The following is a 24,297-nucleotide window of genomic DNA, read 5'->3' as shown; positions in this document are numbered from 1 at the left end:
CCTCAGGAATACATACACAAATCACGATTGGCTCGAGACAGTTCACCCCTGTAGCACAGTATGTCCAAGTAGTTTAGTCAGTGTTGTAAGTTGTACATGTCATTTTATATTATTCCAGCCTGCGGTAGGTTACTGTATGTTAGTTTTAACAGCTGTAGCTAGCTGTTAGCGTGCTAAAGAACGTGCTAACTCGGCTTGCTAGCTAACGTTAGCAGTGCGCAGGTGACTATAGTTTAAGCTAACTGACTGACAGAGGACACAATCATGGCTTACACGCAGATACTGAAAGCTCTGCACCGGAGTCTAAAACAAACAGCGACACAGTACTGTGTGCAGCAATGCAAGCTCACTCAGGTCAGTGTGCTGGTCCACACACAGAGGACAGTGTCAACAGTGTCGAGACTGACCTTCCACAGAAGAGCCGAGGCTCCTTCGTGTGTCACACCAGGACTGAGCTGCTTCATCCAGGCTCACAGGCTGAGGGGGATTTCTCTGGACTCTACGGCCAGAAGTCAAAGCAGCCCCGAGGACAGAGACAGGTCGGTGTCCAGGTACCAGAGTGGGAGCCCACAGCCTTCAGCTGCACAGAAAGGTAAGAGAAACACTGACATACACATGAGTTGTGTCCTCTCCTGTGTACTCTCATTACAGTGCATAACATAACTGAGGAAGCATGATAGTTTTTTATTACTCGCTTTTATGGACTGACAGAACGTGTTTCATTGACAGACTCACTTACTATAATGATTGAGTCTATAAATAGTGCATGAATCAAGACAAGTCATCATCTCAAGTGTCCAGAGTCCAATGCAATCAGGCTCCACAGCCAGATAAAGGACTATTTATTTATTTATTGATTAAAGTAAGCACCTGTGAAATATCAACACATGATACATGCAATAATGTAAATTCTGCCATTCAGCCTGCCTATTTATTATATATTTCTTTTAGTTTTTACTGCTTACAATCATCACTCAGGTGCAATATCAGCATATGCTAAACTGTGCAATATCTACACTATAAAGTCTAAAGGCTGCTGTGAAACTGCGCCTACCCAGGGCAACAAAAAGTTTATCTTGGGTGCATTGGCACAGTGGACAACCATGAAAGGAAGGCAGAGGAGATACCCGCACAGCAATGCAACTGGGCTGGTTAGCTACAAAAAGGATCACAGGTTGAGACAATGCAGACAGTGTCAATTTATTTAGGACATTAGTGCACAAAAAACGAATAAAGGATTGTCTTATCTGATCTGATCCCTGTTTTTGTGAGGCTGTAACCATCAAATGTTTGGTAATCCTACCTGATCAAGTACCACACTGTCGGTTACACTAATAATTTCCACCCTCTATATCTTCCAGTGAAAGAAGCCGGCAGAGACTTCACCTACTTGATAGTTATACTTGTCGGGCTTGGAGTGACAGGTGACTACAACCTTAAGATTTCAAGCAGATTTATCCTATTGTTTCAATTCAGATAATGGAAACGGGCACTAATATGTGTCGTTCTGTGTGTGTGTGTTTCAGGTGGGCTGTTATACGTGGTGTTTCAGGAGCTGTTTTCTTCCTCGAGTCCAAATAAAGTCTATGGCAAAGCCTTCAACAAGGTCAAGTTAGACCCAGAGGTAAGAATGAGGCCAAACAGTATCTTTCCTCTTATAACCTCATGGCAACATCTCCTCTGACAGTACATGAGTTACACTGAATGCATGAATGTATTGTGACAGTCATTGTATTGTATATTACTTAATCTACATTGAGTTCAGTGCAAAGCTTGATGTTGTCTCCTTTTGAAAAGTAAATCAAAAAACATTTTGTTTATTAAAAATGTAGGTGATTGGTGCATTTGGGGAGCCAATCAAGTGCTATGGGGAGGTTACCCGTCGAGGAAGGAGGCAGCATATCAGGTGGGAATATTAAACTGTTGATTATCCGAACACGAGGTAATGAATAATATGCACATCTGTCTAGAGTCTAGAGTTTTAAATAGATGGCATTATGAGGTGTTAGAGTATTTTTATCCTGTTAACTGTGATTGTGTGTTTCCACCTCAGTCATCTGGAGTACCTGAAGGACGGACTGAAACACATGAGACTTAAGTTTTACATTGAAGGCTCTGAGCCCGGCCTCAAAGGAACTGTACACTCAGAGTCAAAAGAGGTTGGTGTTTTCCTTGTTAAAATGCAGTTTGTGAAGTGGATGTGATGTGACATACCAAAACAGTACTATTCATATTTAGCTTTTGCAGTATTTAAATTAGCTAATGCCTGGTTCACACTACACAACATTGTTATCTGTTCTGACAGTCATTATGTCAGATTAGGCGATTGTGGAGTGGAGTCATAAAATCATGCCATGACTTGGCTGACAGACATGACAGACTTCTCGATGGTCCACACCAATCATCCCTGGTCGTCTTTCACGATGTGTGTGATGTCAACGGGTAATTCTTGTCCTGTTTTTATTACTTTTACTATTGTTTCAGTCACTGTGTCTGTTCATGTGCCAGCTGAAATGTTGTAAATAACAACCCACTTACAGTGCAGTCTGTTTCAAATGAAGCTGGTAGTAAAAGCCACTATTTTTTAATTTTCTTACGTTATGTCCGTCTCCATTATGAAGAAATAACATTGTTTGCTAGCTTGATGCTAAAGGCAGCACTCACCAGTTTGCTAAAGTGCCTCTGCTGTTTCACACCATCATTTTTCCTTTTGTACGCTCTGTGGTAACACCCCTAGAGGAAATGTCAAAAACCCTGGGGTGCTGTTGCCATACAGTTGTCCACGGCAGCAGATCGCTCTGTGTTCTCATCGGTCGAAGTGACGGCTGTGACGGGAGCAGTCGTGAACAACAAAAAGAAAATCAAACATGCTAGACCTTCTGTTGGGACGTCGTGAGGTGTCCCAGACGTGGTGTCGGTTGTCGTCTACTACGACACACCTACACAAGATGAAACGATTATCACGTACGACACTCTTTGTCATTCACGATCCGAGCCGACACCATATGACGCTGCGTCGTGTGGTGTTGGTGTAGTGTGAACCCAGCATTAGTAATTTCACATGACAGCAGAAAGAAAATAAATATACAGAGGTGATCATTAGACTGTTTTTTTTATTTTTTATTTTTTTATTTTTTACAGAAATCCACCAAATTAAGATACTGATTTAATTTGTTGTTATTTCACAGAATCCTGAAACTGGAAAATATGAGTTTCGCTACATATTTGTGGAAATGGACACCTACCCAAGACGAACCATCATTGTGGAAGATAACCGATAAGAAATGACTCAGGAGTATATCTTCTCTGGAAAATCATTGTGAAAATGAGACGTGTGTTTGTGTCACTGGACTAATAGCTGCCAATTTACTTTAAATGTAAGTTTAATTTACTATAAAAAGCTGTTATGTTCAACATCAACAGTTTGGGCTGTTTTAAACTTGGCCACAACAACAGAGCAGTGGGTGAAAAGCTTTGCAGAGTACAGGTTCTTGCACAGAAAATAATCATCACTCTTATGTGTTATTGTTTTATAAATAATACACATGTGCTACAAGTCGTTTTTTAAATGAAATACCACAGGATGGACTACATTTTTGAATAAACTGCAATCAGAGATGCATAAGTTGTAATAAAAAATGTTTGTACATGAACAGACATGCAGCAAAATACAGTACAGTTTTATTTCTCATTTCATTTCTATTTTGTGTTATTTTAACACAACGTTCACCCTTATTAGGTCATTGTGTAAATTACTATGTAAAGTCTGTCATTTGAAAGACCTTGAAAATGTTGCAGGGTCCTTTTGTTCTGCTTAGAGCCAAGCTCACTCAGTCACTTTCTGTGTATTTTGAAAGGTCTGTTTTCCTTTTAAATTTCCATATTTATTTTTAGTCTTTGTTTACTGCATACTTATGTATTTAGTTATCTTTTAGATTGCATTATGAGACAATGACCACTAGATGGAGGCAAAGAGTGGAGAGATAGCAACAACCTGATATGACCTTTTAGATTATTTAATAATTTCTCATCTATTTACAGTGTTATATGTGTTTGAGTTGGTATTTTGCTTAGTTTTTCAACACATTTTTTAATGTACTCGGGGGGAAAGAGCCTGAAAAGTCGATAATATTTGAACATCTGATTTTAAATAATGAACAATTAGGTTACTCTTGACATTATTCAACTTCTTATTGTGTTTTTTGACGCGATGATACACATATATAGTGTGAAGACATCATTTATGACAATGATCTGTATTTGGTTTCATTTTTACTCCTTTGTCATGCAAGCATGTGCTGCCTTCCATGACCCTCGGAATTTCCTGATTTATGAAGGACTTTTATGAAATACCACAGCAATAACCGAGGAATATCACTTTTTAATCGCTTTTTTGTGATAACGCTGTTGCTGACACGTCATAAGTATTTTGAATCATTTGATAAATGTACTGTTTGTGGAACTTCTAGCGGCTATACATTTTTTTAAAACAACTGTGAACCTACCTGAGATGAACTTTCTCATTTCCGCTATCCTTTGGCAGAACAAAGTAGCTCCGGTGACAGTGGTGACAAAACAATAGGGACATACATTTTAAGATAGCAACAACAACACTTCGACATCAACACGAACCGATTAATTGGAAATATTACGTCGGTGTTGAGGGGGAGCAGCTTACGGGAAGCTCTAAAGGCATCAGTGCTCTGAACACCGCCCACCGTTAAACCAAAGGCAGCATTGAACGCACAGGGACGTGCTAATGCAGTTAACGCTAGCTCAAACTCTGTAGGACTAGTTTAGTTTATTCAATGTCAAGTTAACGAGTAGCCTGTCGAGTAACTAGCTAGTAACCTTGTATATAACACCAAGAAGCTGTGTTCATGAGGCAGGTCAAATTTCAGTTGTTTTCACCGCGGCGTGGGTATATAGTGAAGGGGCTGTTGTTGTTGTTGTTGTGGCCTGCTACACGATAAGCTGAGCTAAGCTAAGCTAAGCTAGGTGTAGCCTCAGCTGGTTCCTGGAGCTCTGCTCGTCACATCTCCGAAACGACACGGGAAATGACACACCTTTCCAGCTAACTAAGGCCGAGCTGTCGCTATATAGTAAGTTAAAAATCCTGTTTTTGTGTTTACATTTAGCTAAGTCAACGGAGGGACTGTCGAGCTAAAGTTGCCATCTGTTTCAAGTTATAGAAAGTGCTTTAACGTTGAAGTCAACCTAGCTTGAGCGGTGAGATGCTCTGAACTTCTGGGTTCATAAACGTGAGCAATTATTAATTATAACCTGTGCTACAGTTCATTAAACAAAGAAAGGTTAAGTATATTGCCTCTTTGAAGATAAAAATAATCAAAAGTGTTTACTGTTTTCAGAACAAGTTGTGGTTTTGGCCAGGGATCAGCAAGTTCCCCAGCTATGAGAGCCTCTACACACTAATTGACATCTCACAAAAATGGAGCTGTACTGGTACATGTGAGTATGACTTATATATTTATAATCACAACTCTTTTTTTTAGGCTAAAACAGGAGTTTAAAGCTGATATCTAAAGCTACCCAACTCTCTCCTCTTTCTTTTACAGAGTTGTAATCATATTCATCATCATCAAGATATTCTTCTATGTGTGCTGGTACCGATCAAGACAGAGGCAACTGGCAGCATACTTAAGCAACCCACGCAATGCTCAGATAGTCATTGTTGGAGGAAGGGCCTACCTCCATCAGATGTGTGAGAGACAGAGTGTAAGTGCAGCCCCCCCACAAACACACAAACACGTACCACGTTTGAAACGTGTAATCTAGCTGTCAGCGACTGAAGTGGTTTTGCGCCTCCAGGATATGTCTTTATCATGGCAGAGGCTGAGTACGGGGGCTTGGTGATAAAGAGAGTCTCTTAATGTTGGCCGACTTGAGTATGGTACACTGAGCAGAAAGAATTCGTAACATAGCAGCAAACTTGGCCATTTTGAAGGAAAATGAGATTTCTTTTATCTTAGGGGTAGGGAGTTGCCTGCGCTCTGCCTGGGCAGGCATGTTTCACCATAAGGCTTGACCCTGCTTGACTTTATGTTTGCAGTAAATGTGTTTTCCATTGCTGAAACTTAACATCTGGGCTCAAAGGGTAGTTACACCTTCAAATTCTGCGAGAACCACCTCTCCCAGCATATCTAAAAAGCAAAACACTGACTGCAGGAGGTGTGGTTGTGAGTGACTTGGAGGGTCAGTGGGGGACACTGACCACCACTCAGTCACACGGACAGCAACGTAGAGCTGTTTTTCAGAGATAGCCAGCCTTGAGAAGCTGCTGTCAGACTCTCTGTTTCTCTGCTGGAGACACTTGAAATCTCATGTAGCTTTAATAGTCACAAGAAGCACATTTATAGTCCTGTTTTGTATTTTGTGTGGGAGTGACAGTACAGTACAGGATGTAGTCATGCTGTTTATCTCAGTTAACATAACCGTTCATCAGCCCAAAATATATTTTATATCTTGAAATACGTAAGAGACCTTGGAGTCTTGCCTATTTTGTCTTTTAAACCCAAGCCGACCCTTACAAGCTAATTTCGAGCAGAGGAAGCTGTTTTTTTTACAGTGTAAAATCTGTTGTGAATCATGTTAACTTTAAATGCCAACAACAATCTGTTATTATGTGTACAGTGAAAAAAAACCCATTTATTGTAGAGTTCCCCTTTAACTGCTTTAGTTTTGTTTTGGCCAGCGGCAGACACACTGAAAGTGGTGCGTCACAAATCGAAGTGCAGCCCTATTCTCAGAACTGTCGCCTTTTTTTATCCAATTGGAGTTTGCAGGCCTGGAGTAAGGGAAAGTCAAATAAGGTCACAGTTGTGTTACATTTTTGCAGAGGAGTTGTTTGCTCTCTCTTGAGAAGACGTGGTTTTCAGTCAGTCGCTTTCACTTCGATTAGAATGATAAGAAAGGCTACAGTTCACCTTCACTGACACTCTGAGCAAGGGTGTGGATGTGTATTAATAGGTACACACCTGGTTTGCATGTATCTGTATGCCTACACTTTTAAAGTTTGTTTGACCTTAATGACAGCTGAGGTTTGGTAGGGCAGGTCACAGCTTTGACGGTTATTCAATTAGAAGATAACGATGAGTGAGACCTGTGCAGCCCTTTTTTTTTTTTTTTCTTTTTTTTAAACAAGTTTGTAGAATTTCCACCAAGCATGAGAGATATTTCCGTGCAGATATCATCAGTAAAGACAGAAAGCAAGGCAGAAGTCGAGTGACGTACAGACAGCAGTGTGTGCCTCTTCAAAGGTCTTGTTATTTCCCTACCTCTGAAATAATCCAGTTGTCAGTCACTGATTTTCTTTTGGCTGCGTGCCTTTTTTTTTCCTTGAAATCTCACAGTTTCTATCTCTTACCCCATGTGAATCATAAGATAGCCTACACAGGAGAAACATAGCGGTCTGCTCTGATGTTTAATTTGCTTGACATTATGATGAATTTATGTGGTTAGTTCAAGCTGCTCTCAAGAGTCATTTGATCACTGGTATGACCTTCATAGCTGCCTTTCTGTTTGGTTTGTAACGTCTTACATTTTGCTGACACAAATGCTTTTCATACATATTTTGAAAGTGGCTACAAAGTGCAGGCTTGTCTTTTATTGCTCCCCTCAAGTGCTAGTTGAATTTAGCAAATCTCTGGTGTTGATGCTTTCGGTGATAGGTGTAGAATAGTAATGCCTTTCCTCAACATCAGTTTGTGCGGAGTCTGTTCTGTGGGACTAAGCCACAGGTTTAGACAGCCATCATGATCGTGCTTCCCCCCCGGGCCTTCCCTGCTTTACTGCCTCTCTAAAACACCTGGAAGCAATCTCCATGATTCAGAACCGTCCCGAAATATGCTCCGTGAATCATATAAAACAGGTTTCTCTGACGTTTTTCTAACTCGTATCTAACTTTCGCCCACTTCACCCACTTCTTGGTCGTTATCTCAAAAGATACTGCGAGAGTGATTAAGCCATCCACACATTTTTAGGAGAAATGATTCATTTAAATGGAAGTGTGCGTAGAAGTCAATTTTAGTCATTTCCTGACACTGCCCCAGCTTCTCAGATATTTAGCATTGCTGTAGTTGCATCTAAGAGGCACACTTGTGATATTTTTAGCGTTGTTTGAAATATTTGTGCAACAGGAAATGCCCCAGTTGTAAAATAAACAAATAAATAAATGCTGCAGTTGAAACAGAGAGATACCAGGACTTTTGGCCTCGGGTTTTCCCAGACCAGTTATAATATCTTGTATTCTGTGTGAAACGTTTGACTCTTAGAGGAAGTCCAGTCAGTTTAAGATCGCCATTTTGACCATTATGACCATACCTTACTGACTTAACACAAGAAATGTGTGGTCATATGAAACGTGTAGTTGTGAAATATTGAGTTTGAATGTCTTTAGACTAGGTGTATTTACATGTGTGGCCTTAACTGTGCATGCCATGGCTAATTACATGTTGGATAAACACCACAGTAGCCCTCCTGTCTCTTCTTTGCAATTATTTTCTCCTCTTCAGCCTCCTCCATTCCCCGATCTGTCCTTCTGCTACAACTCCTCAGTTTGCTCCTACATCCTCTTCTGCATCATTCTCTTTTCTCCTATTCTGTTTTTCTTCTGCCCTTCTTCCTTTCCCCCTTGTTCCCTCTGCCGTCTCTGGTGTATAATGTTCCCTGTTTAGATTTTAATGGAATCTGCAGCAGGGAGGCCCCACAGTCATCCATAACCCGGCACCCTGAAAGTTTTCTGGAGAGACGCCAAGACGACTCGAGTCCTGGGCTTAAATGAATCAAGCATAGTGAGGGGGGAAAACTCTTGATGTAGTATCACTCTCCGAGCCTCTTGGACAGTCTTATTCACGGCTACCTGAAAAGACAAAGTGAACCCACAAAAGCTATGAGGAGAAACTTTTGATACATGTAGGCCCTGGAGAGAGATGGAAGAGATGGATTGTTTATGGATTATTAGATTTCATCTTATGTGGCATAGGCTCAGTTCTTTAGACCCACAGAAGTAGTGGTGATTATTATAGATTATTTGTGCTGTAATTATCTGGTGTGTTTGTGCGGCATTGTTTCTCATCACTCTCCATCACCCCCACAACAACAGGATGGAAGTTTTAAACTAATTAAGACATCAGTCTGTAAAGGCATCAGAAAAACAGAGCGCTTCTTTACAGGAAATAGCTAACATATGATATAATGCTCAAACATTGGATGTATACTACTCAAAAAAAATTAAGGGAACACTTAATTGTCACAGTATAACATGAAGTCAGTTAAACTTCAGGGATATCAATCTGTCCATTTAGGAAGCACAAGTGATTGTGAATCAGTTTCAGCAGCTTTGGTGCAAATGAAAGTGACAACAGGTGCAATGGAGAGGCAAAAGCAAGACAACCCGCGAAAAGGAAATGGTTTTACATGTGGTGTCCACAGACAGTTGCTCTCTCCTTATCCTTCCTGACTGATTCTTCTCTAGTTTTTGTTCTGCTAGTGTCCTTGTCACTACTGGTAGCATGAGGCAGCACCTGCAGCCCAATCAGGTTGCACAGGTAGACCAGCTCCTCCAGGATGGCACATCCATCCATACATACAGTTGCAAAAAGGTCTCCCAGCACAGTCTCAAGAGCATGGAGGAGATATCAGGAGACTGGCTGTTACATGAGGAGAGCTGGACAGGGCCGAAGAAGGGCATCAACCCAGCAGCAGGACCAGTATCTGCTCCTCTGTGTGAGGAGGAACAGGAGAAGCACTGCCAGAGCCCTACAACATTACCTCCAGCAGACTACTGGTGTGCATGTTTCTGACCAGACTGTCAGAAACAGATTCCATGAGGGTGGCATAAGGGCCTGACGTCCTCTAATGAGACCTGTGCTCACAGCCCTGCACCGTGCAGCTCGACTAGCATTCACCAGAGAACACCAGAATTGGCAGGTTCACCATTAGCACCCCGTTCTCTTCACAGATGAGAGCAGGTTCACACAGAGCACATGTGTCAGGCGTGAAAGAGTCTGGAGATGCCGTGGTGAACGTTACGCTGCATCCAGTGATGGTCTGGGAAGCCATATCCTTTTAGGGTCTCACAGACCTCCATGTCATTACCTTGACTGCTGTTAGGTACCAGGATGAAATCCTTAGAGGGTTCCTCCTGGTGCAGTGGGTCCTGGGTTCCTCCTGGTGCAGTGGGTCCTGGGTTCCTCCTGGTGCAGTGGGCCCTGGGTTCCTCCTGGTGCAGTGGGTCCTGGGTTCCTCCTAGTGCAGGACAATGCCCAGCCTCATATGGCCAGAGTGTGTAGACAGTTCCTGGATGATGAAGGCATTGATGCCATTGACTGGCCCTATCGTTCCCCTGACCTAAATCCAATTGCGCACCTATGGGACGTTGTGTATCAGTGCATCTGACGCCGCCAAGTACCATAACAGACTGTCCAAGAGCTCACTGATGCCCTGATCCAGGTCTAGGAGTAGATCTCCCAGGACACCATCTGCTGACTCATCAGGAGCATGCCCAGACATTGTTGGGGCGATACACACTATTGAGTCACATTATGAGTTGTTGTGATAAAATTCACACAGGTTGGATCAGTCTGCGATTGATTCCAGTTTTTAACTTTGATTTTCGCTTTGATTTTGAATACCGCCCTCAGCCCTCATTATTCTCTTCTCTGCTACTAACCAAGGAAAGAAAAGAAGTCGTTGTCATGTTATAGCCTCGCTGTATTTATCTTTCAATAAAAAAGTAAATTTTATTCCCTAAATGCCTGTTTTTCCCTGTGGTATTGAATACAGTATCAAATATCGATATGTTTTAATGTATTGTGTCAAGGTTAGAAATTCCAGTATCATGACAACACAAAGACCATCATTCAGTCTTTCTTTATTTAAAAAATATGTCTTGAAAAACGATATTAACACAGCGAGGGTCGCAGCCTAGTGTAATGTAAACCACCACTGCCTATTTGTGGTTCACTGGCGGCCGTCTCGCTCCTGGGTTTTTTGTAAACGACTTTATGGGGGGGTTAACATGGTTCATCAGATTTCGGGCTGAAAATGTTCCATGCTGCTTAGCCCAGTGTCAGAAAACACATTTAAACACAGAGAAGGGATATAACACGGGCAGCCCAGCAGAGTTACAGTATCATTCACTCCCCTTTAAGAACATTGTCTTGCTGTTTGTTTAGTGCTGTTTGTACTTAAGTGTTTGTATAGACTTGCTTGTCAGTCTAGGCCTGAAGCAAAGAGTTCCAAGAAAGTCCAAGATAATCATAACTGGCAGCAGTGTCCTCTCTGGAGATGTGTACAGTAAAACCAGCTTTGTTAGTATCCTAATGGTGTCAGCCATGTTGACACTTGCATTGTTGGCTTGAGATAATAGATTTGTGAGCACTGGTGAATCTAAACATGCTTCTGCTTTTTGTGTATGTTTCATTAACTGTGTGCTTCCTTACCCCTTTAGCAAACGTCTGTCTGGCCTAGTTGGTATGGCGTTCAGGATGACCTGTCGATAGAAGAGCCCTCCACAGCCCTGCCACCAGCTGCATCCTTCTCCCACTTGGACATGCCACCACCATATGAGGCAGTCTCTGGAGGTAGCACACACACTCTTAAACACAGTGCTTTAACATGATGCATCTGCTCCTTCCTCAGTCATTCAATATTTACCTTTCTATGTCTTTATGCCTGTTAGCTGCAGCTTGTGGGTGCTAACCTCTCGTATTATTTTCTCATAGTTGTTTCAGCCTTCACAGCACCCAGTAAAGTAAAGTTCTATCCAAAGGGTTAACAGCAGTGTCATAGTAGATTTTGATTAATAGCTCAGCATTGTATTTCACCACTTTTATAGCAAAATGCAGCACTGAAAGAGTGTATCATATGTGTGTCTAACTTCCTTTCCCCACAGTAACTGTGGTCACATTGTTTCATTCACTTTGTGTTACGAGCGACAGCAGGGGAAAGTCCGCTTCGTTTCATTACTGAATATTCCCTGCGGTTGCGGTATTTACATAGTTTCACTTACTGTGATAGAGAACAAAGGTCACTGTGAGAAGGAGGTTTGCAGTGGAAATGGCTCTGCAAGATGTGTGTCACTGAAAAGACGGATATAACCGAGCCTTTAGCCTTACTTGCACTGGGCTAGAATTACCTGGGCAGCACTTGTGATTTGTAATAATTGCAGAGGTCATGTGCAGGGTCCAAAACTAACTTTTTCACTTACCAGCAAGGCTGGTTGGTAAGTGAAATTTTTTACCAGCCAGGCAGCTATTTTACCAGCCAACCAAATAAAAATTGCTTTTAAGTGTTGTAATTTGCTATCAGTATTAATTAGCATGTCATTTGGGTCTTGTATGCGATTCTCAATCAATATTTTAATAGTGTGCACTAATATTAGTAATAATGTATGCTAAAATATGAATAACTGTTTCAACAGTTAAGTGTAATATTTGGGTTAATAAATTCTGTAGTATTCTTACTACAGTGTAAAAAGAATCTTTCATTAAGGAATTTTACATGAATCACTGACTTCAGTCCCCTTTGGACAGTTGAGACATAACATTTTAGCTCGACCAGACTGCAACAGCAGGGCCTGCCCTGTATAAGCATGACTGTCTGACCAGTGGTGGACAAAGTATTCAACGACATGACTTGAGTGAAAGTAAAGATACTCTTGGTCAAATATTACTCCAATACAAGTCAAAGTTGTTCAGTCATTTTTTTTACTTAAGTGAAACTGCACCAACTGATTAACATACAAGTAAAGAACAGTCCCTAAAGTGCGGTGGATGGTTACCTGCCACAAAGAGAGAAATGTGAACGGCTCGTTTCTCCTCTGACACAACACACACCTGTGTGCTCGGCTGTTCAGGTACGTTTGGGCAGCAATCGCAGCGCACCGAAATTCTCGCACAAACCCGTTCACATCAGACGCGCATTTCTCCATGCCGGTCGACAAGCGGTTCTGCTCCCAGCTGTTGTCTCCGTCACTGCAGGGCAGCTCCACGGCCGGTGTGGGTGACACAATTGGTTAACATGGGTGCCGAAAGGAAACTGGCTTCGCTTCTCGGCGCTTCGAGGCTATTCACAGCGTTTCCGCGGGCGTTACGTGACCAAAGATCGTCTCTGCCTGAAATACACATTACTCTGCCAGGAAACCAGCCAATACCAGCACCGTTCTACAGTAACAAAAAAATGCATTTTTCGCTGGTAAAAAAAATAACTCGCCAGAGTGGTGAGTGGTCTTAAAAATTTACCAGCCAGAGACAAAATCTACCCGTAATTGGCGAGTGGCGAGTGTTAGTTTTGGACCCTGGTCATGTGTGCTGTTAATCCTGTGTAAATTTGCTATGTTTGTAGTTTGTCAAGTAAAAATTCCACTGCAAAAAACTGCCAAACATAGAGGTCATGTGATGATATTAGTCCTGTGTGAATCAGCATCTTGTATTTTGGTTTTTGTTGTTTTCTCCAACCTTGTTTTTTCCTCTTTCCCATTTGAGAATTACGGAGGCTGTGGTGCCAATTATAAATGAAAGTTTTGTGATTCATATTTGGGGGATAATCTCAGTAAATTCAAGTGAAATGAGACTTATCCTGTGCAAATGCACTGCATAAAACACAGACACAGGGGGGAGGTAATTTCTGAAACACATCCCTGGGTGATACAAGTATCATTCGAAACAGGCTTTAGTTTCAACACCTTTTATGTTGTTCTCACTCTGAACTTTCTCTGTTGGCATTAGAGACTTGTAAGAGAAAATACAAGCAGCCTAAGGTGCATATCAGCTACGTCATAGCCTACAGCACTGCTACTGTGGGTACAGTAACAACTTAACCCCATAACACAGACGTATAGGTCCATCTGAAACTACGACTCCTTCACCCTAATCAACAGGAAACCCATTCACTGACCAGAGTACAATTTATTCATCCAGTTACCTGCACTTGAGGTGCACAGGTTGGAACTACTCTTGACAAAAACTTGTCTCCACCTTCCTCAACACCAACAGGTTTATAACTTCATTAGAAATGGTATAAAAAAGCACTATGTTTGCTTTAAATAGACACCATGTGTCAGTAACTTAATCATAATGAAACCACCCACTTATGGGTTTCCTTGTATACCAGACAGACATGCTTTGATGTGCACTGCTTGTGTGTCAGTCAAGTCAAGAGTTAACTCATTTCTGTTGTCTGTTTGTGGCGGAAGCAAAGCTAGTAGGGGGAAAAAACTGTAGTCTAACTCTTTCCACTCAGGGAGGTTCATGTACTCAATGTTCTACTCGTGGTTTGGAAGCAGTTTATGAGTTTCTATGTTATATGTTCCACAGCATGTCATTGTGTTGTTCATGAAAGATGGCAGAAGCTAGCCAGGTCAGTTGTTGAATCTTTGCATCAGGATTCAGAGTCTCCTCTTTAGCAAATGGCATCTAATTTGATCTGAAGTGCTCTTTGTGTCTGACAGCGAGATGCGGTTACAGAGGGCGGAAGTGGGGACATTTCAGGACTAATTGTAGCACAGTACACAATGTTGGAACCTCATTTTCGCCCCCACATATGATCGTTTTTTCCTATCAGAGATACCAGGGGGTGTGTGGGGGCTTTCTGCGATATAAATATTTGAACCGTTGATGCTTGAATGTATAACAAGTACCTTAGGTAGGCCTTGCAGCCATACAGCAGCACTTTTTTACACCTTACCAATGCATCTATGTAGACACAAGTCTGTCTTTATCAAACTGTAACTCGAATCATCTGAGACATGATATCTCAGATATTTAAAAAAGTGCATCACCTTCACAATCCAACGTTCATGTGGAACTTCAAAACCAAGTGTTAGACTGAGAAACAGTGAACGAGAGGTGAGCATACCAGAGTTGCAAAGGTGGGACTGAGGAAGTGTAAAGGGAGCAAATTTATAATGACAGAACAGCAAACAAAGAAAATGGGTGAACACACAGTAAGGAGACTCAGGCTGCTTTCAGACCTAGAGTTGTCTTGCTTTGGTCTGAATCAGGGACTAACTTTGTTAGAAACTTTCATAATTGCCGAGAGTTGGTTCGTGTTCTCATGGCAGCATTTATAAGCGGACCAGATCAAATGCCTTGTGTGAGAAAGCTGCTCTTGATTGGTCAGAATTTCCATGTGGGAAAAATCCAGGAAGTAAATAAAACATTGAAGAAGAGTACACTTGGAAGATAAATGTGACACTTTCTAATGTCACAATGGAGGGACAACTACGCAGGTTGATTTTAGCGCTGCTCATCATGGACTACATTGCTGTCATTGTTAATTTAGTCAAACCATACAGTTTGAAAACGAGGCGTGGCTCCAACTAGAAAACAACGTTTTGATGCACCTCTTCAAGAACGTCTCAGTCCAGTTGTTTTGTGCACATATTAGTGTGATTGCTGTGTTCATACCTGCCTAAGTGAACTGCACTTAGGGGGGAAACAAACTTAATTTCAATTGAAACGAACCAAACAGGGCAGGTGTGAAAGCACCCTGAGATAACAACTTGGCGACTAGAAGAAGTTCGAAACCGAAGAAGTGCTGTAAACATTTATTTTATTTCTCTTATGAGAGCGACGAGGAGGATTCAGGATTCCACAGTTGCGGGGTCAGTTTTCAACAGCAATGTTTTTGTCTGTTCTTCCTCACCATCACTGGGTTTCAGAGATGCTGATACATGTTTGTTGTCCCTAAAAAGTCTTGTCTTGCACTGCGTTTTCACACACACAAGTAGACGTTTTTCACGAGGTGTAGCACACACTTGGCATTTAGTAGGCAGACATTGGGATTGTTGTTTTGATGCTGCTGGTACAAACGTGTTAGAATTATTGTCACGTAAAAAATTGATTGCAGGCATTAGTTCGTAATCTTATTTTGATGAATCATTGAACCCTAATGCTGAAGCTTATTTGACCTAATGCTTATATTTTTCACACCACAGACAGACTTGTTGACCTGTTTTCTTTTCTCCTTTCAGAGGATGATCTAAAGCCGCCTCCCTACAGCGAGTGTGCTAACAGCGACGAGGCCGACGCTCCCCGCCCCTCCCATCAAGCTCCTCTCATTTCAGAGGGAGGAGACAACATTAGCGTAAATGAAGCCCCACCCCCCTACACACTGTCCCCCCCCACACAAGTCAGTCAACAAGACGTCCCTGTGAGCCACAGTGAGTCCCAGTCAGAGAACAGGTCCACCTAATCAAACCCCTGATGCCAGTTTGCCTTTTCCATGCACTGCCTTCCTATATTCAACCTCAGTGATCGTTGCCAGCCTAACTCTCATCACATGAGAGCAGATGTTTATTTGGATGTGTGTGTGTGCGTGTGTGTGTATGCGTGTGTGTTTGGTGGTTTTTAGATCCAAGTTGTTTTTCTACTTTGTATTGTTTAAAAAAAAAAAAAAAGAAGAAGTGGTCATCTGATGAGTTTGGCAATAACGGATCACATCAGCAAGCCTGTGTGCCTCAGTCAGGACCGCAGAACTGCCTCCCAGCTAGGACGGGGATAAAAAATCCTTGACGGCTCCGCTCAAAGGGACACAGATAGGCAGAGAGACAGATTCTTTCAAGTGTTTTATGAAGTTGTTTCCCTGCTGGATGTCCGAGGCCACTTCCTTTCACAGATCTAGACCAAGCATGATTGGGGAACTGAGCAGTTTTTAGTTCCTGCTGCTGTGATGAATAATATGTGGGACATTACTGCGTCTGTGTGTGTCTATAGACATTGTTCTGAACACAGTAACTTAATAGTGCATCAGAGACAATTCATAGCGTAGACAGTCTAATTAGATTTCGGTGTACCTTGCTGCAAAGATATTAAATAAATCGTAAGTGTTCCGACTTCTGCAAACTGCTATTACTCTCGACGCTTCATTAATACTGCACGTGTGTTATTTGAAGTGTGTTGATGGAGAAGTATTTGATAATGAATGTGCTAATTGTCTTAAATAATTACCTCATTAGCACAACTGGTTATGTTTAATATATCACGGTGATTATAGGGAGACATTAGGCGATTCAAGTGCCTATTACATCTGTGAATGGAAGTGAGCGAGGACAAGCGGAAGAAGTTGGTGACATAAATGATTGCTTAATGGCAGCAGACGAGAGATTGTTCTCTGTTGATGATCACCTCCGCTGCCGGTTCTGTCCGTCGTTGCTTTACATCAGCGCCTGTGTAAGAGAAAGCAGTATAAACATGAATTGTGGTATTTCTGTGTTTAAAAAGTTGTGGTTGGACAAAAAGTCTTCAGATGTCTGAGGAAAAATGTTGCTCTGTCCCTCAACATGTATGAAAACACATTCAGTGTAATTGTAGATTCAGCTGTGAGATAATCAGAGCTGTAAAAGTACATCAGATGAAAAATGTATAACAATCCAGAAAAACTACCCACAGGGCTGCGAGCTCAGGCTCAAAACATTTTGGGCTGAAGGCTAAAAAGTCATCGAAAAATCTCAGTTTTTAATTTTTTTTTTTCTCATAAATGTTGCAAAATGAAGACTAACCAAAACATGTTTTATAACAACTGCGTCTGTTCCTTGTAATCGTCATGTTAATCTGCCACAGGCAGGCAGACGTCAGCCGACTTTGTGTACTTGTGTTATTTTTGTTTTTGTTTTTCTGGTATTGTATTGCTTGGGGAAAGGTTGTTACTGTGCTTTTTTGCTTTTTATATCACAGCATTTCAGATAATCCGGAAATAACACTGTAAGAAGATGCTCCCAAATGGTCCACCTCCTGTTTCTGTCTCAGCAGCAATCTATAATCTGTGTACAGTTTCTGAACATTCGAAGAAAAATGTGAGCAAGAAAAACACAAAATGTATAAATGTATTTAGGGCCTTTGGGGTCGGTGTATAAAAGGGGATCTTCTCGGAGAATCGGACTTTAAAAAATGTCACGTTTTACTGATAATCCTTCGTATTGTGATGACAAATTGTGGAGCATCGGTCACTGATGCCTTAAAAGAATCTCAACTGTGGTTTTAAAATCTGAAGAATGCGACAGTGAAGCTGCACGGTGCAAATCCAAATGTAGCTTTGAACTATGTTGACATCCCTAACATAGCAGCAGCATGATGATGATGATTGACTTCCTAAACCATAGTGTTACAGGCTCCCACTGTAATGTACGTCCTGTTTGTTAACTTCATGCTCATTCCCACGGTGGTCGACATATCAGATCTCTCCACTTAGTAGCTTTGTGAGTTGAGGGGAATTGACTTTTGTGTTTTGAATTGGCGGGAAATCCGTGTTCTGTATTAAACTGTTGTTCATAATTCTGCGAGTGTTGTCTTCTTGCTTTAAAGTCCCTGCACTATACAGAACAATAACAGCATTAGCCACACTCTGGTCCCAACATAGAGATAATTAACTTAATTTCACCCCAGTAACAGACGGTCATTACTAATGATTTGTGCCTGTTGATGTTTATTTACTTTTTTGGGTATACTACTTCTATTTTTTGCAGATTAGATGAAGGTTTCTGCTTCATTTCTATTTAAAGTCTTGAGCCTAAAATGGTGGCAACCTCGATGACATTGTCAGGGTGGTTTTCTCAAAATTTGGAAAGTTCCCCCAAAGCCACAGAAGGCATTATATAACCATTTTCTCAATCCGAGAAGGCCCAGCCCATTCTCGTGATGAGTAAACAGAACTGCATGACTAAAATCACAAGGAATGCCTTCTTAAAATGCACATCAAAATAACCCTGTGAGTATTATTTTGAATTATACGTGGTTCTAAGTACTTAGTACAAAATTCCCTCTTTGTTCTCATCAAGTTTCCTCGGCAGTGTCTTCTTGCTAAGCCGCAGCAGAGGGCATTGTTTTAATACTCTGTGGTTCCCAACTAGTCCAGCCACAGGGTCCAGATTTGTCCTTAGTCATTAGTTCAAGGTCCACACAATTTAATATATTCAGCGTCATACTTGAGTTTGGTGTTGTCTCAAGCTAGTTTGCTGTCTCTGTTAAGTAACTGTTCGCTAGTCACTCACCAATCTTAGAAATAAAGTGTGTTTTTTACAGAGCTGATTCGTTAGCAAGCTGATTCGTTAGCAAGCTGATTTGCTAGCAAGTTGCTTGCAGTCCATTCAGAATGGACCTGCGACCCACCAGTTTGGCACCACTGCTCTATCGGTCTTGGCCTCAAGATTTGTCTCCAGACCACTTTCTAAAAGTCTCAACCGCATCTCGGAATTGACTGCACTTTTACTAGGTCTTGTCCTGGTCTCAGGTAAAGAGGACTTTACTTCAAGACCACAACTGCCCTAATATCACCAAAATGCCTGTGCAAAAAAAAATGTTGAATAAATGTGTAAAAGATGATATCAGCTCCTTATTGTTCATAGAAAACAAAGGCGAATTCTCACACAAAATTCACCCCTGCAATGCTCAACTCATTCTCATGGTTCATTCATAGATAAACACTCACACAGTATGGCAGTAAAAGAGGTGAATGAGGAATCCAGCAGCAAAAGAAAAAACAAAACAAAATGGAGCATTGGTGTTAAGACAGAAAGGGGAAAAAAGAGCCTCATACCTGTCCTTCACTCTGCGTGGTTCAACCACTCCAAATAGTGTGGTTAAAGGGGCAGGGGGAAAGTTCTTCAAGGCCTTAGCAAAAAAAGTCAAATAATATAAATATTGCAGGAATTGGTGAGACAGAGTTCCTTGATCTTTCGAACAGAGGGATGAGTGAAGAGCAATGTGTGTAGAACTTTGACTTGTATCAAAGCACGCCAAGCATCTACTGAGCTACTGTAAATATTTTCAATACAGGTTTTCTACACTTCATCTGTAATCTCAGTACCCAAATCTTCCTGCAAGTTGTCCTCAAATGGTTTTGATGATGGGCATTTTAACTTTTGTATAATGTTGTAAAAATGAGACACATGACCTTCAGTACTCTGTGGGTGTTTCTGTGGGAATGTGGACCCATCAGATCAGTCTGAGAACATATGGTTTTCATGTTCCACATTTTAGAGTGTGACATGCAGTACAGGATTTGCATATGCTCGCCATGGTCTGGTCTTGATTTTGAGTCGGTCTCGCCCCTCTTTGGTCGTGGTCATGATTACAATGCTGGTGGAGGGACACACAAAGAAGGAATTTTGTACTAAAAAGATGAACTTTGGAGGATACAGCCTTGATTTGTGTAACTCTACAAAACTTCTCTTTAGATTTATGCTCCCATCTCTTAAAGCAGGTGGTGTGGTGAAGGGTTTACCTACCTCCTTTTCTGTCCATTTACAGTTTACCTGCCTATTAGCCAAATAGCCATTGGAATATACACTTACCGGCTACTTTATTAGGTACACCTTGCTAGTACCAGGTTGGACCTCCTTTTGCCTTCAGAGCTGCCTTAATTCTTGGTGTCATAGATTCAACAAGGCGCTGGAAACATTCCTCAGAGATTTTGGTCCATATTGACATGATAGCATCACACAGTTGCTGCAGATTTGTCGGCTGCACATCCATGATGTGAATCTCCCGTTCCACCACATCCCAAAGGTGCTCTATTGGACTGAGATCTGGTGACTGTGGAGGCCATTGGAGTACAGTGAACTCATTGTCATGTTCAAGAAACCAGAGATGATTTGAGCTTTGTGACATGGTGCGTTATCCTGCTGGAAGTAGCCATCAGAAGATGGGTACACTGTGGTCATAAAGGGATGGACACGGTCAGCAATAATACTCAGGTAGGCTGTGGTGTTTAAACCATGCTCAGTTGGTACTAAGGGGCCCAAAGTGTGCCAAGAAAATCTCCTCCACACCATTACACCACCACCAGCAGCCTGAATCATTGATACAAGGCAGGATGGATCCATGCTTTCATGTTGTTTACACCAAATTCTGACCCTACCATCTGAATGTGGCAGCAGAAATCCAGACTCATCAGACCAGGCAACGTTTTTCCAGTCTTCTATTGTCCAGTTTTGGTGAGACATGGTCAAGACGACCTGCTGAAGTGCAAACTGAGCATCAGAATGGGGAAGAAAAGGGATTTAAGTGACTTTGAACGTGGCATGGTTGTTGGTGCCAGACGGGCTGGTCTGAGTATTTCAGAAACTGCTGATCTACTGGGATTTTCACACAACCATCTCTAGGGTTTAAAGAGGATGATCCCAAAAAGAGAAAATATCCAGTGATGTCAGAGGAGAATGGCTAGACTGGTTCAAGATGAAAGGCAACAGTAACTCAAATCCCATGCCTTAAAGCATTGAGTTGCTGCCACATGATTGGCAAATTAGCTATTTGTGTTAATCAGTTGAACAGGTGTACCTAATAAAGTGGCCAGTGAGTGTATCTGAGAGTATATCCACTCTCTCCTCCTCCTGAGTAAAGTGGTCCTGTAATGTGCCACTAGAGAGCAGTGTTGCACCAGTCATGATTTCAGCCACATGTTTCTGAGCGGGCTGCACCTGTTGCTGAGCCTGTGTGCTGACAGAAGCAGCAGCGATCTCAGCTGGTATCACTTTAGTATTGATTGATGTCTTTTATTAGACATTTTTGTGACAGAGAATGGCATCGACATTTGTTCCAAAGTTTCACACTTTAGATGGGGGGGAAAAATAATTGGGCTCGATCAAGATCTATCGTATGGCTCTCTTGTGTAATGTATAGCAGAGTGGATACTCAAGGACATTCATTTTTCACATCCGAGCCTCTCAGCTGCTGCGTCACTAAGCTGCATACAAATCAGCCGAGCCTGAACAATTGGCAGTGTGTGTACGTTCGATTATAAAGCTTTTTACAAAGCAAAATATTGTATAAGAGGCAAATCAGATTCGTTTGACAGCTGGCTGCGAAAACAAGCCACAAAAGGGAAATAAATAAATGTACAACTATTGGGATTATGACAGGAGATGCTCTCGTTCTCATGCGTTAAAAATATATATGAGGAATTAAAATGTGCCTTCACGCTTTATCGATTCTATTATTTATTGTTTTGGAGCAGTTATTTAAATGTCACTTTAACGGTGAAATGAAGGTAATCCATCAAGAACACAGCCGTCATTCATTCATGTATTCATGTGTGAGAGTATATCTGGTGTCAGTGTTAAATATAGTTGGATAAGCACTCCGTGTTTGTCACTCCTGTATGCAGTGCACTGGTTTCGCTTTGAGTAATTGATGCTTTCAGGGGAAATATTTGCATTTTGGGAAACAGGCAACAATCCATCATTTAAACTGCTTTACTAATCATTACATCTCGGTATAAACAGCTGTATAATGGATACAACACAGAACAGTCTCTGCTCAAGGATACTCACTGAACCCCTTCCAAGATTATTGAGGTCTTCGAGGCCGTTTGAGAAGCAGAATAGACGGCTCAATAACCCTCTGTTGTCTGTCAAAGACGTATCGCACTTCCAAGCCTTGCATATGGGTACAGCACCTATCAGGTGACGAATACTTTGAGGGCAGTGTGCATGCAGTGGTCATGAAAAAAGAGCCCCACCTTTTGAATTCAGCAAGAAAGGCACATTCCAGGCCTGGGTGAGGATGGATAAGATGTCAAAAACATATGCCTGTTATTGATTTCCCACCTCAAAGTCATTTCAGGAGGGGATACACGTCAGTAGCTTGACCAAAGATGTTATTTTACACTGTTTAAATTTTTATCTAGCCACAAATTTATATTGCATCCTTGTGCGAGCACTGTGTAACACCACAACAGAGGGAATGTTAATGAGTTTTGCAAGTTATTTAACGGCTAAAAGATTTCCTCCTTTCTCCGTCTGAACAGCATCACTTTTTGTTCTAGTTTCTCACTTTCCTTGTGAGAACAGCTCAGTGTGATGCAGCCACATATCCAGTTAACGACAGTCTGTTATATGCATTTAAAGTATATTAAACAATACCGAATAGGAGCCATGTCTGCTGTAATTATATATGGGAAACTGAGTGTGCCTGATAAGCTTCAGTTCTTCAGCAGCTCCTCTGGCAAGAGGCCATCGTCTTCTTCAAACCGTATTTGTTTTAGAAAATCTAGTTGGTGGGTTTAAAGGAGGTTTGTGCATTTATCATCTGCTGTGGCCTGTTAACAGAGTGTGTGATTTGCTTCCATGCGTCTGCGAAGTGTCCAAACATGAACATCTGCTTGAATATGATGAAATATCATGTCAGCATTAAGTATGTAACATATCAGTTTAAGTGTAAACTGCTCATTCAGCTGAAGAGCTAAACATTTCCTCTGGCACTACAGTGGCACCTAAAGCAACTTTACAATTGATGTGTGTTTGCTTCCCACCTGAGGGATTTGAGTGATGAAAAACAGCAGAGGAAAGAGACAAAGTACATTTAATGAAGTACTTCTCTTGGGTACAATTAAAAGGACTCGCACCTTACTTTAGATCTCCATATTATTCTACTTTATTCTTCTATTTAAGTACAAATTAGAGAGAAATATTGTTATACTATATAATATTGTTTTACTTGAACTCATCATTTTGAGGTAAATGTTGATTCCCGCTATAGAATACAGACATTATCAGCATTTAAGCCTCACTTTCACTATGCAATTCTGTCCACCTAAGGTACAATCTCTTGATTTATGGCACAAAGGAAGTACGTCAACCAATGCACAACCAAAACAGGATGCGGATAGCACTTTTCCTGGTAGCTATCGGCAGCTATCCCCAGTTACCAATGAGTAGCAATGTAAGTTTTCTGCAGTTACAATCCTCAGTAGCAGAAACAGGGACAGTCAAACAACAGATGTAACACTGGAAACTGTAGTTGTACATACGGTTGTTTTTGCAAAAGCGGCACTATGTTTATTTAAGATTTAAACCAGTTGTTTCCAATTTTTTTGGCGTGTTCCCCTTTTCAAGTAGTTTCTTGTCATGTTTCAGATGTTTGAGTTGTCAAAGCCAAAGTATAATTGCTCCTCTAAACTTCTTCTCTTCTCTCTGTTTCATTTAAAAAACTGTGAGAGAACTCAAATATTTCTCAACAAAAGCAACAGTAACAAAAATAAAATGATTACAACTTCATACCTCACATGATGGCGCCCCTATGAACCATGAGATGATTCATGGGAAAGAAGAAAAACAAAAAGTCTGCCACACAATGTGCATTATACGCTCAGTCTGAAAATGAGATATGCACATTACCAGGTATGTAAGAGGATGGTGTGGATCATAGTGAGTACCTCACAAGATGGCATAGCTATCCAAGAAAGTCTGACACAGAGTGACGTCAACTTCACATACAAAGTACATAAAACAAGGTTGTTTTTTTTTGTTGGGGTAAGTAAAATTGGCAAAGAAGTTGTGAT

General features: G+C 41.4%; 1 protein-coding gene across 1 annotated transcript; it reads left to right on the top strand.

Moving 5' to 3' along the window:
- Nucleotides 1–7: 7 nt before the first annotated feature.
- On the top strand, nt 8–16,473 carry timm21 (translocase of inner mitochondrial membrane 21). The gene is made up of 10 exons (XM_049564900.1): nt 8–592; nt 1,362–1,424; nt 1,527–1,624; nt 1,833–1,906; nt 2,054–2,159; nt 3,189–5,102; nt 5,370–5,469; nt 5,577–5,736; nt 11,471–11,603; nt 15,995–16,473. Exons 1-6 carry the CDS (start codon nt 265–267, stop codon nt 3,279–3,281), a joined length of 762 nt encoding a protein of 253 aa, XP_049420857.1. The 5' UTR covers nt 8–264; the 3' UTR covers nt 3,282–5,102; nt 5,370–5,469; nt 5,577–5,736; nt 11,471–11,603; nt 15,995–16,473.
- Nucleotides 16,474–24,297: the final 7,824 nt, after the last annotated feature.

The sequence above is a fragment of the Epinephelus fuscoguttatus genome, linkage group LG21, assembly GCF_011397635.1.
Source record: "Epinephelus fuscoguttatus linkage group LG21, E.fuscoguttatus.final_Chr_v1".
Lineage (NCBI taxonomy): Eukaryota > Metazoa > Chordata > Actinopteri > Perciformes > Serranidae > Epinephelus > Epinephelus fuscoguttatus.
This window is presented reverse-complemented; position numbering and strand designations above follow the sequence as displayed.